The 20470-nt window shown below is 29.0% G+C and overlaps 1 protein-coding gene across 4 annotated transcripts in view; it reads right to left on the minus strand.

Moving 5' to 3' along the window:
- LOC108003750 (bifunctional heparan sulfate N-deacetylase/N-sulfotransferase) overlaps window positions 1-20470 on the minus strand; it is a 395004-nt gene that overhangs the window by 45698 nt on the left and 328836 nt on the right. For all 4 annotated transcript variants that reach the window (XM_062080018.1, XM_062080019.1, XM_062080017.1 and 1 more), the window contains one exon: window positions 18992-19189. In XM_062080018.1, coding sequence (XP_061936002.1) covers window positions 18992-19189 — 198 coding nt within the window. The remainder of the gene's footprint in view (window positions 1-18991; window positions 19190-20470) is intronic.

A 20470-nucleotide genomic window follows, 5' to 3' on the forward strand; every position in this document is an offset into this window, starting at 1 on the left:
GTCGGATGAAAAAGCTTTTCGGCCTGAATTTCCTACGCTTTTGTGCGCAAAGAACAGCCAAAATTCTAAAGGGGAGGTGGGGAAAGATATATAAAAAAAAAAAATCCTGCAACGTTTGAGCTTTAACACTCTTGGTCGGTTTCAGTTTTTCATCGCTTTTTAAGTTCATCGTGGAAAAAATTTTTTCACTCACCAGATAATTCGAGTTCAATTTAATCCTCGTGCCATTTAATATTCGTGGGTCGTGCGAACGATAATTGTCCTTGATTAAAATTCGTTCAACTATTCTTGATATATGAGAACTTGATACGTTCGTTCATTTTTTTTTTAGTTTGAAAAAAGTATTCTACGATATTTAATTAGAAATGAATTTATCGTTTTAAATATTTTTTTTTTCATATTCGTTATGCTCGTTTTCATTAAATAATTTATAGAATTTGATAGAACGATTTATATGTATGTTTACACTCTAAATAGACATTCCAATTCAATTATCTTTGTACAAAACAATGCATAGTTGTATAAATAATGATACATCAATGAATGTATTAACAAAGTATTAAATAAATATAGCTTTATTATTGTTTAATTGATTAGGTAATTGCTTTTAAATAAATATCGTTTTATTTTAGATATTTCAAAATAATACACAAATAATATATGTATTGAGCATGTATAAATAAAGAAATGTGCAGTCATTTTTCAAGAAGTTTTTTATATGAAATTTATTAAGCTTTAAAACATAATTTTTATTTCAATAATGTTCAATTTATTATATAAATGAAATCATAAATCAATATCAACAATTATATTGATATTTTCAGTGATTATTTGCTATCTTATACGAATAATAATTTAACCTGAGGATTAAATTTTGATAACGATCCAAAATACTTTCTAGGTCAATAGATTTGACCCTATAGAAATACTAAATCAATGTGGAAATAAGAAAAAATCCATCGAATTTGAATAAAAGAAACACGGAAGAGTTATCGATAAAAAGAGTACAAGATTAATAGATTCTACAGTATAGTATAGAAAGCTTTTATTAAAAAAAAAGGAAGATCAATGATAATAAAATAAAGCATTAATATTTATTAGTTGTAAATATTCTTTTATTGATAAAATACACGAAAAGTATTCATTATTATTTCTTTAGTAAATATAGTTTCCTATAATATATATATCTGATTAAACATTCCTTATTATATAAAAAAAATTAATAAATATCTCACATATACTAACAATTTTCGCTCAATTATTCTCTTAAAACGCAAGAACTTTGGTATCCAATATATCCAAACACTTGCTTCTTCCCTAAATCACTCCCACACAACCTTTTGGAGGCACTACACCAGTCCAAAAAAAAAAAAAAAGAAATATCGCCAGCCAAAAAATGAAATGGAGGCTTCAACTTCAAGCGCACAGGTGTTCCCGGTAAACTGGGGCATAAAGTACCTAAATCGTTTCATATTTTCCACGACACGGTATACAGTATCAGACGAAGGAAAGGCTGCAAAAGCGGAGGCGCAACGTGTTCCTGGTATTTCGAAGAAAGGATCGCGTTGGAACTTTAACTCTTTCCCGAAATTTCGCAAAAAAAAATGGAGATTCAAAGACACCGTTTCGAGGACGCCACTTGAAAATTATTGGGCTCGGCACCTCGGCTTAAATTCTCTCAAAATTCTCAAAACGGTTGGAACGAGGAGAGAAATGTTGGCCCCTGAAATTTCTGAATTCCAAACAGGATTTCGTTTAATCGCGACTTCTTGGAAAGTTGCGCGGTTTTAATTAGAGAGAGTCAAACAATAACGCCGGTCTTGACGAGAGGAAGACGCCAGCTGGTCAAAATAATTAGGGAATCGTCAATTTCAGTATGATTTCACAACTACGAGTAAGGTATCCTTGTTTAAGGAGGGGATGGTGAATTTGTGCTTTGTGCAAAATATGGTTTGATGGTTTGGAGAGAAGGCAGGTGAATTTTAAATTTTTGGCAAAATGAGGTAACTTGCATTTTTTAGAATAGCCCAGCTGTGGTATATGGAGTGATTAAGATTAAACTCGTGTCATTTTTGGAATGGAAATAAGTCATTTGCGTTTTTGAAAGTTGAATATTACAATCTGTTTGAAATATGTTGCGTCGCAAGTGCTATATTACCTAATTCCGGTATAAACGAGCATGTAGAATCTTCTAGCTTAGAGAAAAAAGCATGAATATGAGATAGGATAGAAACATGAGATAGTAACGTTTTGATGTATACGCAGTTTTGATAATAATTATACTTTGGATATTATAACTATATATTAAAATATTCTTCCATAACAATTGCTGTTAATAGTTATTTTTGTTTTGTTTAGTAGATATTTTATGTTTTGGCTGTAACAAAAAATTCAATGAGTGCTTATTAAAGTAAGCTTTAATTATATTATAGTAATTATCAGTTTTAGCATATTTGAAATGAAGATTTGAAATATTCATTGTGAATATTTTTGAATTGTAATATAATAAAAAAAAGTAAAATGGCGAATATAAAATATTTGATCGATGGCTATATAATTAAAATTTTTTGAAGATTTTGAAGTCGAATTATAGACACAATATTTATGGATCCATCATGATCGTATTTAAAAAAGCACAATTTACACAGTTATTACAAAACAAAATAAATTATTTATCTAATTATTGTTGTATTATATTTAATGCTATCTATTATGCTTATACATCAATTGTATATTTTCTATTAATGATTTAATTATATTTATTATTTTCTTTTAGAAGTAACACTCAGTTATCTCATATTATTAGCCGATTTTAATTTAAAAAAAATAATAAAATCAAAAGTTCTGTAAAGTCTATATTATGTATTTATGTATATTTTACATGATATTCCTCAAATTTTTTGATTCTTCTATTTATTATTATTGTAAGGTTTTCTACTAAAAAATAAAATGCGTATTTTATTATTCATAACCTCTATAACACGATCGTGAAGGACGATTATTTTTGAATGGAAACATTAACTTTTAACTTTAGCTGCAACAACTTCCAGATGCAATTTCAAATTTTTAATTTTCTTAATGCTCAGTAGTAAAGACGTGCTATAAACTCGGTATTTCCGAAAGGTTATTTAGCAATAACTTGTAATGATATCAGATACTAAATTTTGAACTTGGAGGAGATTCTGTGATCTTTTCTGAAAATTTCAAAGATCTCACGTCAGTCCATATATCGTTTCTCGTCAGAAAGTGTATAAATGAAAGTCAACATTTGAAATGTCGTTAATTAGAAAATTATCATTTATTTTTAGCCAATCATCGTATATTTTAAGTAAGACGAAACAAACTCTGAATCTCATGAATATTAACCAAGCAATTTCGATTCCACATCATGCAGGAAAACAAGTTTTAATTTTTATTTTACTTTTTTTACTTTACTTTTTTAATTCTTTGATTCTTTAATTTCAAAATGTTATTTGATTATTTAATCATAATGCAAAGAAAAAATGAATTGATTTTGAAACTTAAAAACAGTAAAAATTAATTATTTTTTTATTAAGATTTTTCAAAATTTTAACAAAAAAAATTTAGAAAATAAGATTGATCGATTTGATTTGTGATACGAAAACTTATGTCTATATACAATGTAAAAAAATATAATCAGATAATGAATGATACGTATTTGCCTTAAAAAAGATATCATAATAGTTGAATTTGCTACATATAAAATAATCCTATAAATTAATCAATAAAAAAGTAGATATCGATAGAATCTAAGTTATACATTATTAAAAAAAATTAATTTCAAGATATATATTGAGTTAATCTTAATCAACATTTTCATCTTGAGAATCTTTAGGAGATTTTCTGTATATTTTCTGGTAAAAATCAGAAAAATTTTTTCTTCTTCAGTTTTACGAGTCAATTTTACGAGTATTTTTAACAAAAAAAAGTCTAATAATAAGAAAACAAAGAAGACGAAGAGACAAAGAAAAAAGAAAGAAAAATACAGTGATGAGGCTCGAGGTGCTTACGACTTGCTGTTTCACAGAGCGAAATTACGTATTCCTGCGAAACTTGCTTTTCCACGAAAACTTCAGTCCGGAGCAATTCGAGATCTTGATGGACAGTCGTAAACCTTTCCACTTCGTGGAAATAATGATGGTTCCCTTCGTTTTCTTGGCACACGTCTCTTCACGACATTTTGCCGTGTTACAAAAAGCAACTTTTTCTCGTTTTGAAGAAAAATGATTTTGAAAAAAATTTATATAAGAAATTGAAACCGAATTCTTGGACTTTCTTTTTTTTCAAAGAGAATCGAAATTGGATATATAATATATAAGACGAAATGGTTGGTATACAAGATGAGCAACGTCCAAATTACGAATACAATCGTAACATCGATAATCGTCAAAGTTGGATCGTTGAATTTCAACTTTGGTCGTAAACGTTCGAAATTAGGAGAATAAAGGAAGAATATCTTAATAACATCGATTGATCTTACAAATGAAGTTTAAAATTGATAAAATCCGAATAAATTTAGAAGATGATGAAAGTTTAGATCGATGAATTTTTACAGTAAATTATTTGGAAATGAAAATAACAATTTTTTTCTTGATCTCGATTTATTATAGCATTGCGAGAAACGATTTCTTGACTAACTTACTAAGTAATTGTATTGTAATGCACTCAACCATTATTTCGAAATTATAATTCGAAAAGAATAAAGAGAAGATGAATAAACATATATTATTAATATGTATTTCAAATTAATGTTTGTTTAATAAAATTCTATTATAATATGAAATTAGTATTCATATATAATACGTGTAAATTAATTCGACAGAGGAGAATTGGCAAGATTAAAAAAAAATAAATTTAATTACACCTTGTTATTAATATTAAATAATAAGCAATTCTGAAATGACTATGCGAAAATCGTGTATATCCGAGTACGGTACGAGCAATAAAATAAAATAATAATAATCATGCTGGGTTTTGGAAACAAAAAATTATTTAAATTAAAATATCCCTATTCGATAACAACAATAATAAAATTAATAATTTAACTGTTGAATGGACTCCAATATTATAGGATATTATTATTAGAATTTATATTCTCACGTCAAGAGAATTGAATTTTTGAAATTGTATTATTTACAACCACATAGAAAAGCACAATACTTTATCATTTTAATTAATTCGTTAAAATGAAATTCAATTAAATTGAATGCCTCGAAAAGAAACAACTCGATCTCCATTAACCTCAATCGACTAATGCTAATTCTTTCTCACCTCTCAATCTGTCAGAATTTCTTCACCCAAAACGTTTCACCGACGATTCCAATGCAACGCGAATCCGCGACCAGTAAATACATACTTCATATTCGATTCATATTCCATAGTCGATTGTTGCCGCGCATAATTCTCTGTTATCTCGACCAACGACGAGAGAGTATACAGCTCCGCTAGTCTTTAGTCAAAGACAAAGAGCTGGCGGATTCTCGTAGATACGTAGGGGATGAGAAAGAAAGACAGAGACTACGTGTAACTATTGAATAGGAGAAGATCGATAAGAGGGCTACTCGGAAGTGGCATTCGACCGTGGAAAATTCTCCAACAGGAGCGATGACAGGACATGGACGATGTAGAACTGGTGAATTCAGGCTGTTACAGGCAAAAAGGAGATAATATTAGAGATGTGGATGTTCGAGAAGAGAGAGAGAGAGAGAACTTTGAACTCTCCAGGCTATGGCATCGTTCACTATTAAACGAACTTCACCTGGAATCCTCTCGAGGCCAAGGAGAATCGCTTCTGCGCGAAAAGGTTACTGACTGACGCTCCAGGTCTATGCCGGCTTAAGAACAGCTTTATGAATTTCTCGTGCTTCTATCGCCTTGATCCCCTTTACACGCTTGCCTTTCGATTCTACCGCGGGAGTCCTTTCTCCTTCCTCGATTCCTCTTCGTTGCAAATGGGCTTTGAGCTCGTTCGACGACTAGGAGAACCTCGCAGAGGAGAGGAACGTTTTCCGCCTGGAGGATGGACGAAGAGAAGAATAAATGGTTATATGGCGGATGACGAAGGACGACTTGGTGATCCGCGAATGCCCGCGGTGAAGATTATACGACGAGGAGCATGGATAATAGTTTCTAATCTTATTGCTTCTTTGAAATGTTCGAGCAATTTCTTCGTGAAATCAAGCATCGTCCTTCGTTCGAGGAAACGAGAAATTCGCTTCCACTTCTAGTACCTCGAGTTTCCAACTCGTTGTTCCATTTCTGCGCGGAAACATATGGAATTTATCGATTGAATCAAATCGTGTCTCGATATTTTCTTAGCTTCGATTCACCTAAGGATATTTTGCACTAATACGATAGCGTGATAATATATAGCATACATATTTTGGGATTCGAGAGTTTAATCCAAGATGGCGTTGCTGTATAGAATTAACTATGGAGAACTTTGATGAAAACTTTGAAACTTGGTTTATGGCGGAGGTTTATGGCGTATAGTTATCAATTAAGATTCGTTTTTTTAATAGTAATATATATTATTATTTAATATTATTTATATAATAGAATGTTTACGTTATTATTATTCAATGTTTTTTTCGAAAATAGTTATAGAAAAAAATGTAAAATATAGAGAAAATAATATTTCATATAATTTTTTTTGTAATTGCATTTTTTTCATTGATTTATTTATCCAATCTTGTATGAAAATCATTGTATATCATTCTAGTTAAAAAATTGAAAATCGTTTTGAAATCTCCTAAATGTAATTAAAAAAAATCTATAAGAATCATTATATTATTTAAAAAAAATAACGCAATATAATATTTTTCGTATATTGATTATTTTTAAGAAAAATATTGGACAATGAATAATATATTACAAAACATGGCATTTCTTTCATGTAACTTAATAAACAGACAATCCTTATATAATATAAATATTTTCATCATTGTTTTAACATTCTTTTTGATTTGTAATTCTAAATTTTATTTAACGAGTTTTCGTTTAATATCAAATAAATTAATCATATGAAGAGATTAAGTATATTTTCAATTTATAATTAAACATTCAATAAGTAAATATATTTGAAGCATGTTATAGATTAGTTGTTTCAATTATTAGTGTTTATTTTCACGAATAATGAAAATTCCAATATATTGCATAATGAAATATTAAAACATCAATGAAAAGAAAAAGTTTATATATATTCCTATATACTATATATTTTTATTTATTTTCACTTAGATATATTTATAAATTTTTTCAATCAATAAAAAAATGCTTTCTTGATAAATTATTATAGAATAATAAATCATAAAGAAGAAATCTTTCTAATTATAAAGACTAAATATCTCAAAGGCAAATAATATCAAATAAATCAATACATTATCAATTATTTAATAATAATAATAATAATAATAATAATTTGAGCAATCACATAATGCAGAAATATAACACAAAAATTTTGTGCACTTGTGTCTTTAATTTGGCAGCAAATAGGGTGTACAACAACGTAAGTGAAGTGCGCCTTTAGAAAATTTTTAACTCGGTATTCCTCGTCCATGACAACACAAGGATGAGATAGTTACCTACTCTTCACAATGCTTTATATCCCGTGTAGACGAGCTCACGAGGGAAACAAGCTCCTAATCTAGCGGCTAAGACGAGCAACGAACAACGAGAAAAGCGGAATTTCACCGAGTGCCTTGCGCTTCGCGTTGTCCTTTGTTCCACGATACCGTCAGCTATTCGAGCCTTCTTCCCACCGGCATTTTACAAGCGAAAAAAAGATCCTTTAAAACGGTTCCGCCCACCGATGGAACAATTATTTTCGAGCACACCGCTGCCGCCTCTCTTCGAAATTCCGCTCTACTTGTTCCTCTTTTATTACCTTCCACATCTGCATCTTCGTTTGTTATTCGACTCTCGTGATTTATGAAACAAATTGTTTCAACTTATATTTTCATTTTTTTTCTTTTTTAAAATGGGAAAAGAAATTTGTTAACGCACGGCGTTCATAAAATTTATGACAGTAGCTAAAGCAATAGAAATGATTATTTTAGAATTGTATTTTATTAAGCAATATATTTTTACATTATATTGTATAATTATATTTATCATTACAAAATTTCACTCAAATTTTATCAAAGATTAAGAAGATTTCTGAAAAAATTTTTCTAAATAAGGTATTTTTAAGAATTTTTAAATTTCATAATAATTGATAGATGATCTAATAATATAAAAACTTTTTTGTTGCAAATTGTTGATGAAAGTAATATTGTCGAATTATCGCATAGCTACTTGTTATTTATAAGGAATATTCTTTAATACTGATTTAAAAGCAATTTTGCTCTTAATGAATCTTCTACATTGCACTCAATTTTTATAATATTCTTTAAAATTTTTTTTTAGAAACTCTAACTCTAGTTTCTTATAATGGTATCACATGAGATGTAGATATTAGTAAACGAAAAAAGAATTTCACAGTATATGAGATAAAACAATAAAAATTTTTAGACAAAAGGAGAAACTTAGAGGAAAGATGAATACGAGGAAAAAAGAATCTAATGAAAAGTTCTTAGAATTATCGAGTATCTACGAATATAAGAATCAATATTTTCCAATCCTATTAGAATTCGTTGCTAGACTTTATTTGTCCATTTATTCTAGGATTTCTTCAAAGTAATGATAATTGATACTTATATATATATAATATTATTAATTATTTATATAATTATAAATCATAAAAAATCATATCAGGAAATATTAGAAAAATTAACTGTTATTGAAAATTAACTGCACTCTTCTTTTAGTTTTTGATTTTTTCGGTGAGAGATGAGAGAAATAATGATTCGTTTGAATAAATTGAGAATATTATTTTATTTCATTTATGTATTTTAATAAATTTTAACGATTCTCTTCTTTTTTTCTATCAAATATATGGAATTTTGATCAAAAGTATAGTGGTTTATTTATACAGTCTAGCTATTAATAAAATATTATATTCGTGAAATATCTTTAGGAGCTCAATAGATAACAACCAATAATTTGTATACAAAATATCGAATGAAGCTTACTTATTAAGTTATAAGTTAATAAATAATTTAACATTTGTTAATAATGTGTAATATATTTCAATATATTTCAATAATTCGAAATTAATCAAGATGAAGCTCTATCTCTATCGCCATTTTGTTGTATCTCTATTTTACTTTAATGCAAACTTAAGAAATAAATCTCAATTGACATTTTTATATATCAATTTATGTTATATTTGTTTTATCCTCTTAAAATAGATCCTTCAAAGTATTTGGAATATATTAACATGTTACATCGTTTTTGAAAGTTATGAAATAATTAACCAGAACTTGTCATAAAAGGGTCAAAATTTCATTAGCCAAATTCAAAATCAAAATAACGAAATATAACCAAAATTCATTAGATAATAAATTTCATTAAATGATAATCAAAATGATTGTTCAACGTAATAATATTATAATTACCGTATAAACTTGATGTAATAAAATAACGATTATTTGATATTATATGACAAATACGTCATAAAAGAGTTCAAGAGTATCTTCAGATATCGATTTAAAAAAAAAAACTTATTCGAATATTATTCAAAAAACTTTTTGTATTCCTCTCAAAAGTATTTCTTTATAAAACTTAAAGAAACAAAAAAAAAAAATAATAATGTAAGAAAGCAGAAAGAAATTCATTGGAAAGAAATTTCTTTCAAAAATATAAAAGACATATTATCATCGTAATAGACTCACTCACAGACTAAATGAACGCTCGTTCCATCCAATCAACAATACCGTTTCCCTTCCCTTTGACGAGGGATACTATTAACGCTTTTCGACTAGAGTACCTACGCACAATGGGCACTGAAATTATCCGTCTTCCGCATTCCTGAAGAACGTTTGCCGCTTCTAAACGCGTAACTCCAAGTTGGATCCGTGACGTTTTGGAGGCGTATTAATTACGTGATTTCCTTGCCGGGGATCGTCGACGAGACAGGGTGCGCGTAACCGCGAGTAAATTTCGCGAGACGCCCAGACAATTAAGCCGTCTTGCCTCGTGAGACAGTTCAGGCACCCTTCTGTCGTGAAATTCACTCGAGAATGAACTTCGCGCGAAGACGTTTCGCGAGGAATACCGCTCGGATGATGAAAAGAGTTAGCGTGACATATTTGACGATGGAGATGATATATCTTGAAATACGATTATTCGAGATATTTTGGATTTTTATAGAAATAATTTTTTGATGAAATTATTTAATTATGTAATAGATTGAGAATTTGATAATAAATTTAATAATAATTAGAATTTTTAGATAGGTTCTTTCTTTAAGAGAGAATGTTTGATGTATTTTAATTCAAATTTATGCAAAGAAACATTTATATTCTAAAAAGTGTGGAATATTATCGTGTCTAGTTCGATATAGAGATTGATGAAAATTATAAGCATGATTAGATATTTGCAAAAAAATCGAAATTTGTATTATAATTCTATTTTAAATTATTTCGTATTAACATATTAAACATATTAAGTAAATAATTCTTTCTTTTTTAAATTTGATTGCGATTTAAATTACAAAACATTTATCATCTCATATTTTATATTGAAAAAAATCAGACAATTGTACAATTAAATTTCTACAAGAAAATGAAAATTTGTATCTCGACTAAAATTATTAATTGACAAGTCTCAAAAAAAATCCGATGTAACTTTCAATCTCTAATAATTAAAAGTTGAACAAACTTTTTTTCAATGATAAATTTTTTTTCCCTTTACTTTATACTAATCGCATTATTACTTTAAAAAGCAAACGATATTAGGTAATACAAAAGATGACGTTCACTCTAAAATTGTAGGACAGGGCTACAGGGACGAAGCCTCTGATTGAGAGGACGAGTAAATGAAGGATTTCACGAACGAATGGCGCGGCATCGGACGTAATTGAGCATGGTGATAATTATTACGGTGCACAGGATCGCGTTGTTGAGTGGATTCGATCAATTTCGCCCATCATCTGACAAGAACAGACGGATTTTCCTTCGATTCTTCCTTCTTTGCATCTTTCATCTATATATATAGGATACTTGGATATAGGATATATAAGATATTGGTAACTAATAATACAACAAAGCAGCAATATTTTTATTTCATAAAATTAAATTTATAAAGTAAGAATAAAAAATTCTATTGATCTTCGAGTACGAGTGGATTATTGGTAGAAGTTTATTTTATTTTATACGAGAATATACATACATGAGAGAATAAGTAAAAAGCATCAAATAAAATTTCTTCGCTGAATTTCTTATTTGGTAAATTTTCAAATTATTCAATTTTCTTGAAGAAACTAATTTGTGAAATAGAGAAAAATTTAGAAAAACCGAATATCTAATATTTTTGTTTATAAAATTGGAAAATAAAAAAATAATATAAAATAATATAAAAAAATTGGAAAATAAAGAAGATTTGAATTAAAAAAAATTATTTAGCTCGCAAAAAAATATTTCTCAAAAATATGCAAATAGCAAAATTTGCTGTATGAATAGATAAAATCGGATATCTATTATAAAATGCAATATAATTATATATAAAATTTTTATTTTTGTTGTTTAAAAAGTAGTAATAAAAATTATTTTTAATAATTTTAACTAATTGTTAATATAGCTTAACATTGATCTATATTGTAATTATAATTTATATATTTATGAAAGTATTATAATCTATTAATTTATATTAATCATTTAGGAATTAATTTTAGTTTGTATATAATTTTATTTTACTAAATCGTAAATAAAATATTCATCGGTCTCTTCAACATTTGTGCATATTACACGTATCCATGGCACTACACTAACTTTACTCTTCTTTGAGTTATTAGAACGAGTTATGGAAAGTTCAAAATATTTAAATTCACCCAAATGTTATAAAACAACTTCAACAAATCACTGAAATTTCTGAACTTAAAATTTAATCTTCATTCCATGAAATACGTTTCTATTTTGGAATTAATCATATAATATCCATAAATTCCGTGCGAATATGATATCATGCTTTTCCCGTTTATCGCAGCTCTTATCTTAAAGAAACAATTTGATCCACTGTCTTTCTCTATAAAACAATTTTCTACGCTCGTTTCCGTTTCATTTTTTACCCTGTTTTATCTATCAATTATCAGATGGTTATTTTTCAAATTCATTTTTCATTTTCGAATTGACCGGAATCACACCAGATGAAAAGATATATAACGCAGAGGGAGGGAAACGCGGATAACCAAAGAGCAACGAAAATTTTTCAACCGTTCGAGTTGATTGTTCGGCTCGTTCGAGATAATTAGGTGAAAACCACGGAGGGCATTTAGCCAGCCCGTTAGCCACGGAAATTAGTTTAAAATACGGTCTCTAATTGGCAAGAGCGGGCCTTGATCTGCTCGACGTTTGCCCGTAATTTGTTTCGATCCTGATTTACTCTGTCCGCTAGATCCGTTTCTGGTTTCTGATTTAATCGACTGCGTGGCTTAAAATTCCAATACTCGATTCGTCTCGGTTGTTGGAAGAATTGGAGAAGTGGGGAGGAGATAAAAAATAGAAAACGTAGTCAGCATCGAATACGAATTGAATATTTCGAATTTTTTATTTGCTCTATTCAATTCATATTTTTTACCGATATTTCCAACAATCTTCATTCGTGATACTAGTGGATGTGTTTGTATTGATTTAATATTTCCTAGTGATAGAAAAATTAAATTATATTTCTTTTTTTCCGTTCTAGTAACGAATTTTCCTTAATCTTCATTTTTGATTATTGAAAGTGATTTTAATACTAAGAAGAAATTTTTGACGTCGATCTATTTTCGATTTTAGTCATTTTTTGATAATAGATCTTATCGAATTATCCTTATATTGAAAAATGTTTGTGTTTAATACCATAATTCTCTTATTCTGATATAATTGATAATTTGATAATTTCTCGATATCAAATTTCATTACTAATTCATGAAACATTATTTATTTTGTAACTTTTATGAATTAATTCTCTCAAATAATATTTAAATGATTCTATCTTGACTTTCAGAAATACATTATTGTCAAAAAGTTTAAAAATAAGGATATTTAAATAAATAATTCAATTTTATACTTAATTATAACATAAATATATTTTATTGATTTTATATAACATTTATTTTTAATTCGAGTTGTTATTATTTTTAGATTCCAGATTTATCTTCTATTAAGTATTTATGAGATTCATTTTAATTAAAAACTTTCGATTCAAAAGTATACAACAATTCTAAAAGATTAGAGATATTATATCAAATAAAATGTCAAAAATCTTAAAATAGTCAAAAAGGAACATTTTGAAAATTGTAATGATAATTCAAAACAAAACATTTTTAATTATTTTTTTAAAAAATTCAAATATTTCTAATCTTTTTGGAATTACTGTGCACAAAAAGCTTTTACTTTTAGATGAAATATGAGTGTTTTAAAGCTAACAAGTGCCCTATGGATAACTAATTTTGTGAATTTTTTATTTAGTGACTCGACAAAAGTGCATGAAAAAAAAAAAAAACAAATAAAAATAAAAATAAAAAAATAATTCACGTAATATTTCCACACGTAGTACCATTTATAATTTTTCTACGTCTGGATATGATCAAGCAAGGCAAAAAGAAATGGGGGAAAAAAAAAAAAAATTCAAAATACATGCATATTCCCATAGACCTGGAAGAGCAGTCACGTCGGAAGCCATGCCCGGCAGATACATATTTATTTCGAACGGAAATCCGTGAAGTCCAGCCGCTGTCGCTCGTACGTCATGTCTCGGGGTGCAGGAACAACCGTCACGACGAGCACACGTACGAAATGCCGTATATTTATGATGCCAACCTCTGCGTACTGTGTGCAAAGGGTTGACACGACTATTACTACGTTATCGTTAATTACTTCTGTTCCGATTCGAAATTCGTAGAATTGAAATTTATCGGCGAAATTATTTAAGAGTTGGAAATATTATCGAATTTTTGGAAAAACTTACGCGTAAAGGAAAACTAATTTTTGGAAAAATTATATGAAATTATTTGATAATAGATATATTATCAAAGATATTACGTGTTGAGGAATAAAAAATTTATTTCAAATTTATTTGTTGCTCAAAAATATTTTATTTTCAATAAGATATATAAATTCTCAAATTAATATAAATTACTATATTTCTTACATTTTATTTGTTGTTTGTTGGTAAGTTTGCGACGAAGGAAATATTTATAAAATTCTTTAAATTCCTCTTTCGCAACACGTTATTAATTGAGAAAAGAATTGCAAATAAAATTAAATTTAAATGAAAGATTGATTGTTAATCCACATTCAATTTATAAGATCTAGGACATATAATATTTCTTTGATACGTACACCACACATGTGTTAAATAAAATTATTTCAAATTCCCAAGAACCACGAGAAATTTTCAAATTAATGATTATTCCGAACAAATAATGCAACAAATTTCAAACAATTTCATCTCGTTAGACATTTTAAATCGCAAGCGTTATTTTTCATTCCTCTTTTCCTTTCGGCTTCGAATATACGAGAAACTGTACGAAGAGAAAAAGAAAAAGGAAAAAAATTGAAGCGCAGAGACCAAAGAGAGGAGACGAAGGACAAAAGGTAGGCGTGGATGAAGTAGCGGCGTGCGTATGGTAGAAAAAAAGAAAAAGAAAATAAAAAAAAGGAAAAGAAAAGGAAGAAAAAAATATTCGCGCAAGAGAGGGTCGATCAGCGATTCCACCCCCCTGGCGACACAGCGTGGAACGTTTACCCTCCGCCCGGTCGTGCTACCACCCTCGTGTCGATGTCACGAGTAACGAGTGTCGTGGTGCAGACTGCATTAGTACCGGGGGATGCTAAAAAATAACGACGGAAGGGGGAGAGGAGTGGGTGCATGGAGTGGTGGTGGATCTGATCGATATCACCTGATACATTGTTTTCGGATAAGAAACGAGTAGCTTCGCGCATATCGATGAAATAGTGCGTGTACCTCTGTCTATGACGCGTTTGATATATCGGGGAACATATGGTTGTTTAAACAAGAGGAATGCATAAATGATAAATTCTCCAGTTTTTGTCTTATGTGCGCTCGTAACGTGAACATTTTATCGAGTGGGTTTATATAAAGACAGTGGTTTTGGGTGTGCTATATTCCGTTATGAAGTTTTTTTTTCTATCAAGATTTTACAAAGACAAGTTCTTGTAAATGTTACGCGATGAAATGATTAATAAGAATCGGTTTGATGAAATTGATGTTTATGGAATAGTAGCGGTAATCGGTGTAATGGATGAATTGTTCTGTAACGTGACAGTGGTGGGTGAGTGTCGCGCGTGATGGATAGAGTTGTCCGACTACCGATCGGAATTATTAGTATTTCCCATGTGTGACACGGCAGTGATCCATTTCTACTTTGTTTATTTTTTGTTTGATATTTTTAAGATTTGTGCAAATATATGGATTGTAGAGTAATTTGTTTTTTTTTCTTTTTGATCATCGAAGCTAAAATAAATTTTGTGTTTACTGTTATCTAATGTTTTAATAAATTTCTTTCATAATTTATATAAATAACGACGTGATGCGATTGAAAATATTATTTTTTTCATACATAAGATATTTGATATACGTTATTTCCATCCGAATAGACAACGTTCATAGGTATAAATTATGTGAATCAACTTGTGTATATTATCAAATTATCTTGTTACAAATTACCGGCTATACATTCATTTCGCATTTATTGCTGTAATTCAGATGTATCGTCCATTATGGACGGGTAAATTAAGCACGATAGGTTTTCTACGATACACAAAATTTATTTTATACCAAAATTATTGATTTTGGAATCCGAATATTAATTCAACAGTTTATTCTCCTTAATAGGTATTATTAGTATTATTACCCTTTAAAATCTTACAATTAAATTTTGTTTTAACATCCTCTGTATAAGCAGTTTATATTGCCTCAAACAGTAAATACTCGAATTATTGATTGAATCATCCCCAATGAATAAAATACTCATTGTTTTATATCTATTATTATTCCATACCTATTGTTGATTATTCACAGAATTTATTATACCATTTTGTATCCGTTTGATAAAATTAAAAATTAAGAGATAAAAGGAAATATGCCAATATATTATTTGATTTTGAATTTAAAATATTATCGTTCAAAATTTTTTATGACAACAGAACTTCTACAGAATTTCTCTCCTTTTATCAAAACTAGCTAAAAAATACACATCGAAGAAACGAACACAAAAGGAACGCTTTGAAAATTAAACCAAAAAAAAAAAAAAAATAAAGAAAAGAACAAATGAAATCCCCTTACGAAACTTTCCAATCTCGCAACATTAGTAAACACGACCAATGGCAACATATTCCCGGATCTTCTCTCGTAAAGCTCGAATTGCTTGGTCAAACACAGTCAAATCTCTCCTAACATTCGGCAATCTTCGAAAACAAAATTTCCTCGGCTGGCGTGTAACACCGGCAACGGTTGTGTGTCGTCCAACAAGCGGACAGCGCTCGGTTTGCGCGTCGGCCTCGATTATCGATTATGAAATTGCACCGGATAAAGCAAACGAGAGGCTCTGCTCCACCTCTTTCTCTCTCTCTCTCTCTGTCTTTATCACTTTATGTCGAGCTTGCTACTCGATAGGGTTTGTGTTGGTCAGACGTGTACAGGTGCGCCGATTGACTTTCCGATTATCGGATGACAGAGAGGGGGAGAGGAAGAGGAGGAGGAGAGAGAGGGACACAAACGCGTGCATACACGAGAATACACGCGAAGCCCCTGTCTCTCTCGCACCCTGCGACTTAAACACTGCCCTTTGTCACGGCATCCCCTCACGTTACACACGAGCCGTTCCGCCATGGAACGTTTTACACGTGCACAAGTGTAGAACGTGTACCATAGAAGGCAAGGCAACTTGCCATGCTCTCTGTCATACCGTGTCCCCATCCGCTTTATCCACCTATGACGCTTCATCTAGCTCTCCATGAGGGTGGTTGGCATCGTTACTCTCTCCCCCCTCCCCCGTGTGTTTCTCTCTCTGTTCATTATTGGATTGGATGCTTCGCGCATCTTCTTCTCGCTTAATAACGTTTTGGGTTGGTTTAGTCTCTTTATTGGGACGATCGTGCGATGGACAAGTCGCCGTTTGTGGTAAATTCTCTTATTAGAGGGGGATTGATTGGCCATCGTGTTATATTAGCCAGTCGTTGTTCTATGATTATACAAGAATCAGGTGAACCAGGATGTGGAGCAAGGTCTCCGTTTATTGATCGAATATTCGGGGCTTGATTTCAAGTTTAATCCGGTTGGCTCGATATCGTTTTTTTTTTGTTTTTCTTACTTAATTTCTTTTTGTAGTAAAATTTTCTATGGTTGAGAATCGTCGAGTTTTTTATGCTTAGGATTTTAATAAATATTAACGCAAATTGAGAAACGAACTAATCATTTGCGAATTTATTTATTTATTTTTTTTTTCATTCTTTGAAATTGGAATTAAAAATAACATGGAAAGGTAATCGATAAGCAATAAGTTTTTTTCTTTAAATATATTTGTATAAAAACCAAATAAAGATAAAAAGATAATTATATAGAAAAGGAAATCGCCAATGTCAGAAAGTTTTTTTTAATATCTCGAATACTTAAACTGGGCGATAACATGTATAGGAAAAAATTGTTTAGACATTATCATACTCTAACAATTTATTTCTCTTATTGAAATTAGTAACGAATTTCCATATAATTACCGATAAAATTTGCGAAATATTAGCTTGTTTCTTATCTTTTGTCTATAAATGTATAATGAAATTTTTTTTCTTGCTTGCATAAAATAAAAATGCTTGCACGCAGTAAAAATATGACATACTTGATACGTTTAAAACAACGATAACAGTAACTATCGCTGTAACTAGAAAATTATATGCTCTTAAAAATTTTATTATAAATTTGAAAAAATATTTTAATATCACTTGCTTATTATATTGCAAAATATTAATTTAATAATAAAAATGTTATATGTACTTAATATACAGAGAGGATTCACGCACAGAAAATTTATTATTATTTTTAATATACGTTTTTTTTCCTTATTTAAATTTTTTTAGAAACGAGATTTTAAAAAATTGTAACTATACAGATAATTGTTAATAATAGTGAAAGAATACGCGAATTTTTAATGTTTTCGTTAATAGTAAAATATCTTATTTTTTTTTGCACGTTCAATGCAACTTGTATTATTTCTCTCATAAAATTCTACTTTTCATTTTAATAGAAATTTCATGATACTCTTGTTATATATCCATATTGTTTGCAAGATAACTTACAGAAAGAAAAAGTAAACTATCAGGAGAAATATAACGAAGTCTATTAGAATAGTATAATATCCCTATCAAAATATCTAAGAAAGATATTTGCTTGGTTCTCACACGAACCGCTAACGAGATAAAGTTTTTCCAACCGCGACTTTGATCGTTTATTCAAGTGGAAAACAAGCGTATTTTACTCGATGATAACAATGAAATTCACTAAAAATCTCATCGCGATAACTAGGAAAAACTATCTATAAAGAAATATCGATGGAATTGTTCGATATCCTCATTTTTATCGCTTTTTCTTTTTTTATTCTAAAGAAACTTGTGATTATAATACAGAGAATCGCGTCTGATAAAAATTTCGAATTGAAAAATTCCTTCTTCGGCGGTTGAAAGAATATTGATTACAACAATGTTGGTTATAGCAAACTTAATAGAATATTGAAGCATCGAAAATTGTTGAAAGTTAAAGGCCCTTCTATTAATTTTTCGTTAGTTAAAGTTAAATTTATCGAATTTGAAATTTTGATGAAATTAATGAATAAGTTAGAATAGAATAAAATGATTGATTTCGTTTCGTCACTCACTTGATTCGATTGGAGACTAACAGTTCCGCTATGTTTTTTCCCAACATAGAATACAGCGTTTCCACGAAGACCAATACCTTTGGATCCGTCCTTAAACGAGCTTCGCTACGATGATCCGGCGCAGAGGGTAACCTCGTTGCGCCCCTCAGTGTCGAACACCTGATCGATGGCTCTGGTCTAGTGTCTCGATGGATTAGGCTGAAACAAAATATGGAAGCTTTAGAAATAATCGATTATAAGCTTCTTAGGATCAAATTTTATCAAAGTTAGTGAAATCATTTGAATTCAAGATTTTATATATACTCAGCAAACACTATATAATGCAGAATCAATTGTTCTATCTATATTACTTTTATTATTGTATGTTATGTTGTTACAAGTTCTTTAAATTGGAATCAAATAATTTATAAAAATTTACTACCAATCACAGATTAAAGAAGAAATATAATATATTTGGAATAGTAATTTAAGTATAATAGTAATCTAAATAAAAAATTATTGCAGAGGAATAAATAAAATTAGTTGAAATCATAGGGAAACTAATATATTTTAAATTATGAATATAAAAAAATATAAAATATCTGAAAGTTTGTTTTAATTAATAAAATAATGCAGAATAAAGATTTCAATAAAATGGCAAATCTTATATTAATAATTTGAAATAGCAAATAATTCCGAATTATTTTCATTTAATTAAAAAAAAATATATTTATTACAATTGTTCTCTCTTACAAATTAATTAAAAACAATATAGGAACAATATAATATCAAATAAATATTAATTTGCAATATTAAATCATCATAAAATTTACCTTTTATATTGTTATAATATGACAATTATAACATAATAACTAATTGTTTCTTAAAATTTTCATTAAATCAACAACTCAACGACTAATTTACCAGCCTGAATAATGTAACTGTGTATGTAATATGCAAATTACTTTTATCTTCAATATTCCGGATTATCGATGTAGTATTAAAATTTAAAATTTCGTATTACGTTTTATATTTTTGAAATATCTGTAAAATTTACATGAAACCATAAATGAATAGATTAAACGATCTAAAGTTTTGATCACATTTCAATCACGATTTCAACAATACCCTTTGAAAAATTTTTGCAAACTCATATTTTATTCTTCCGCAAATTAATCACAAATACATTAAAATTTTTACATAAATATCATTAATTAACAGATCATACACTCTCATTATTATTTTACAATATTAAAAATTCAATAACATTTAATAGTTTTTTTTAAATATTTCGATATTTCACGTTCCAAATATTTTTATCCATTTATTTTTTCTATTTATTTTATTAAATTCGCCAATAAAAAGTTCATCAAATTATATTAACCTCGATAATAATACAAAAGCATGCGTTTCGTATAAATTTATCGCAACAATTCACAATTCGTTCAACTTTTGGAAAATTTCGATCGTTTAGCTCGAGGAACGAGGAATTTTCTTTTC

This window comes from Apis cerana, linkage group LG10 (assembly GCF_029169275.1).
Source record: "Apis cerana isolate GH-2021 linkage group LG10, AcerK_1.0, whole genome shotgun sequence".
NCBI classification, from domain to species: Eukaryota; Metazoa; Arthropoda; class Insecta; order Hymenoptera; family Apidae; genus Apis; species Apis cerana.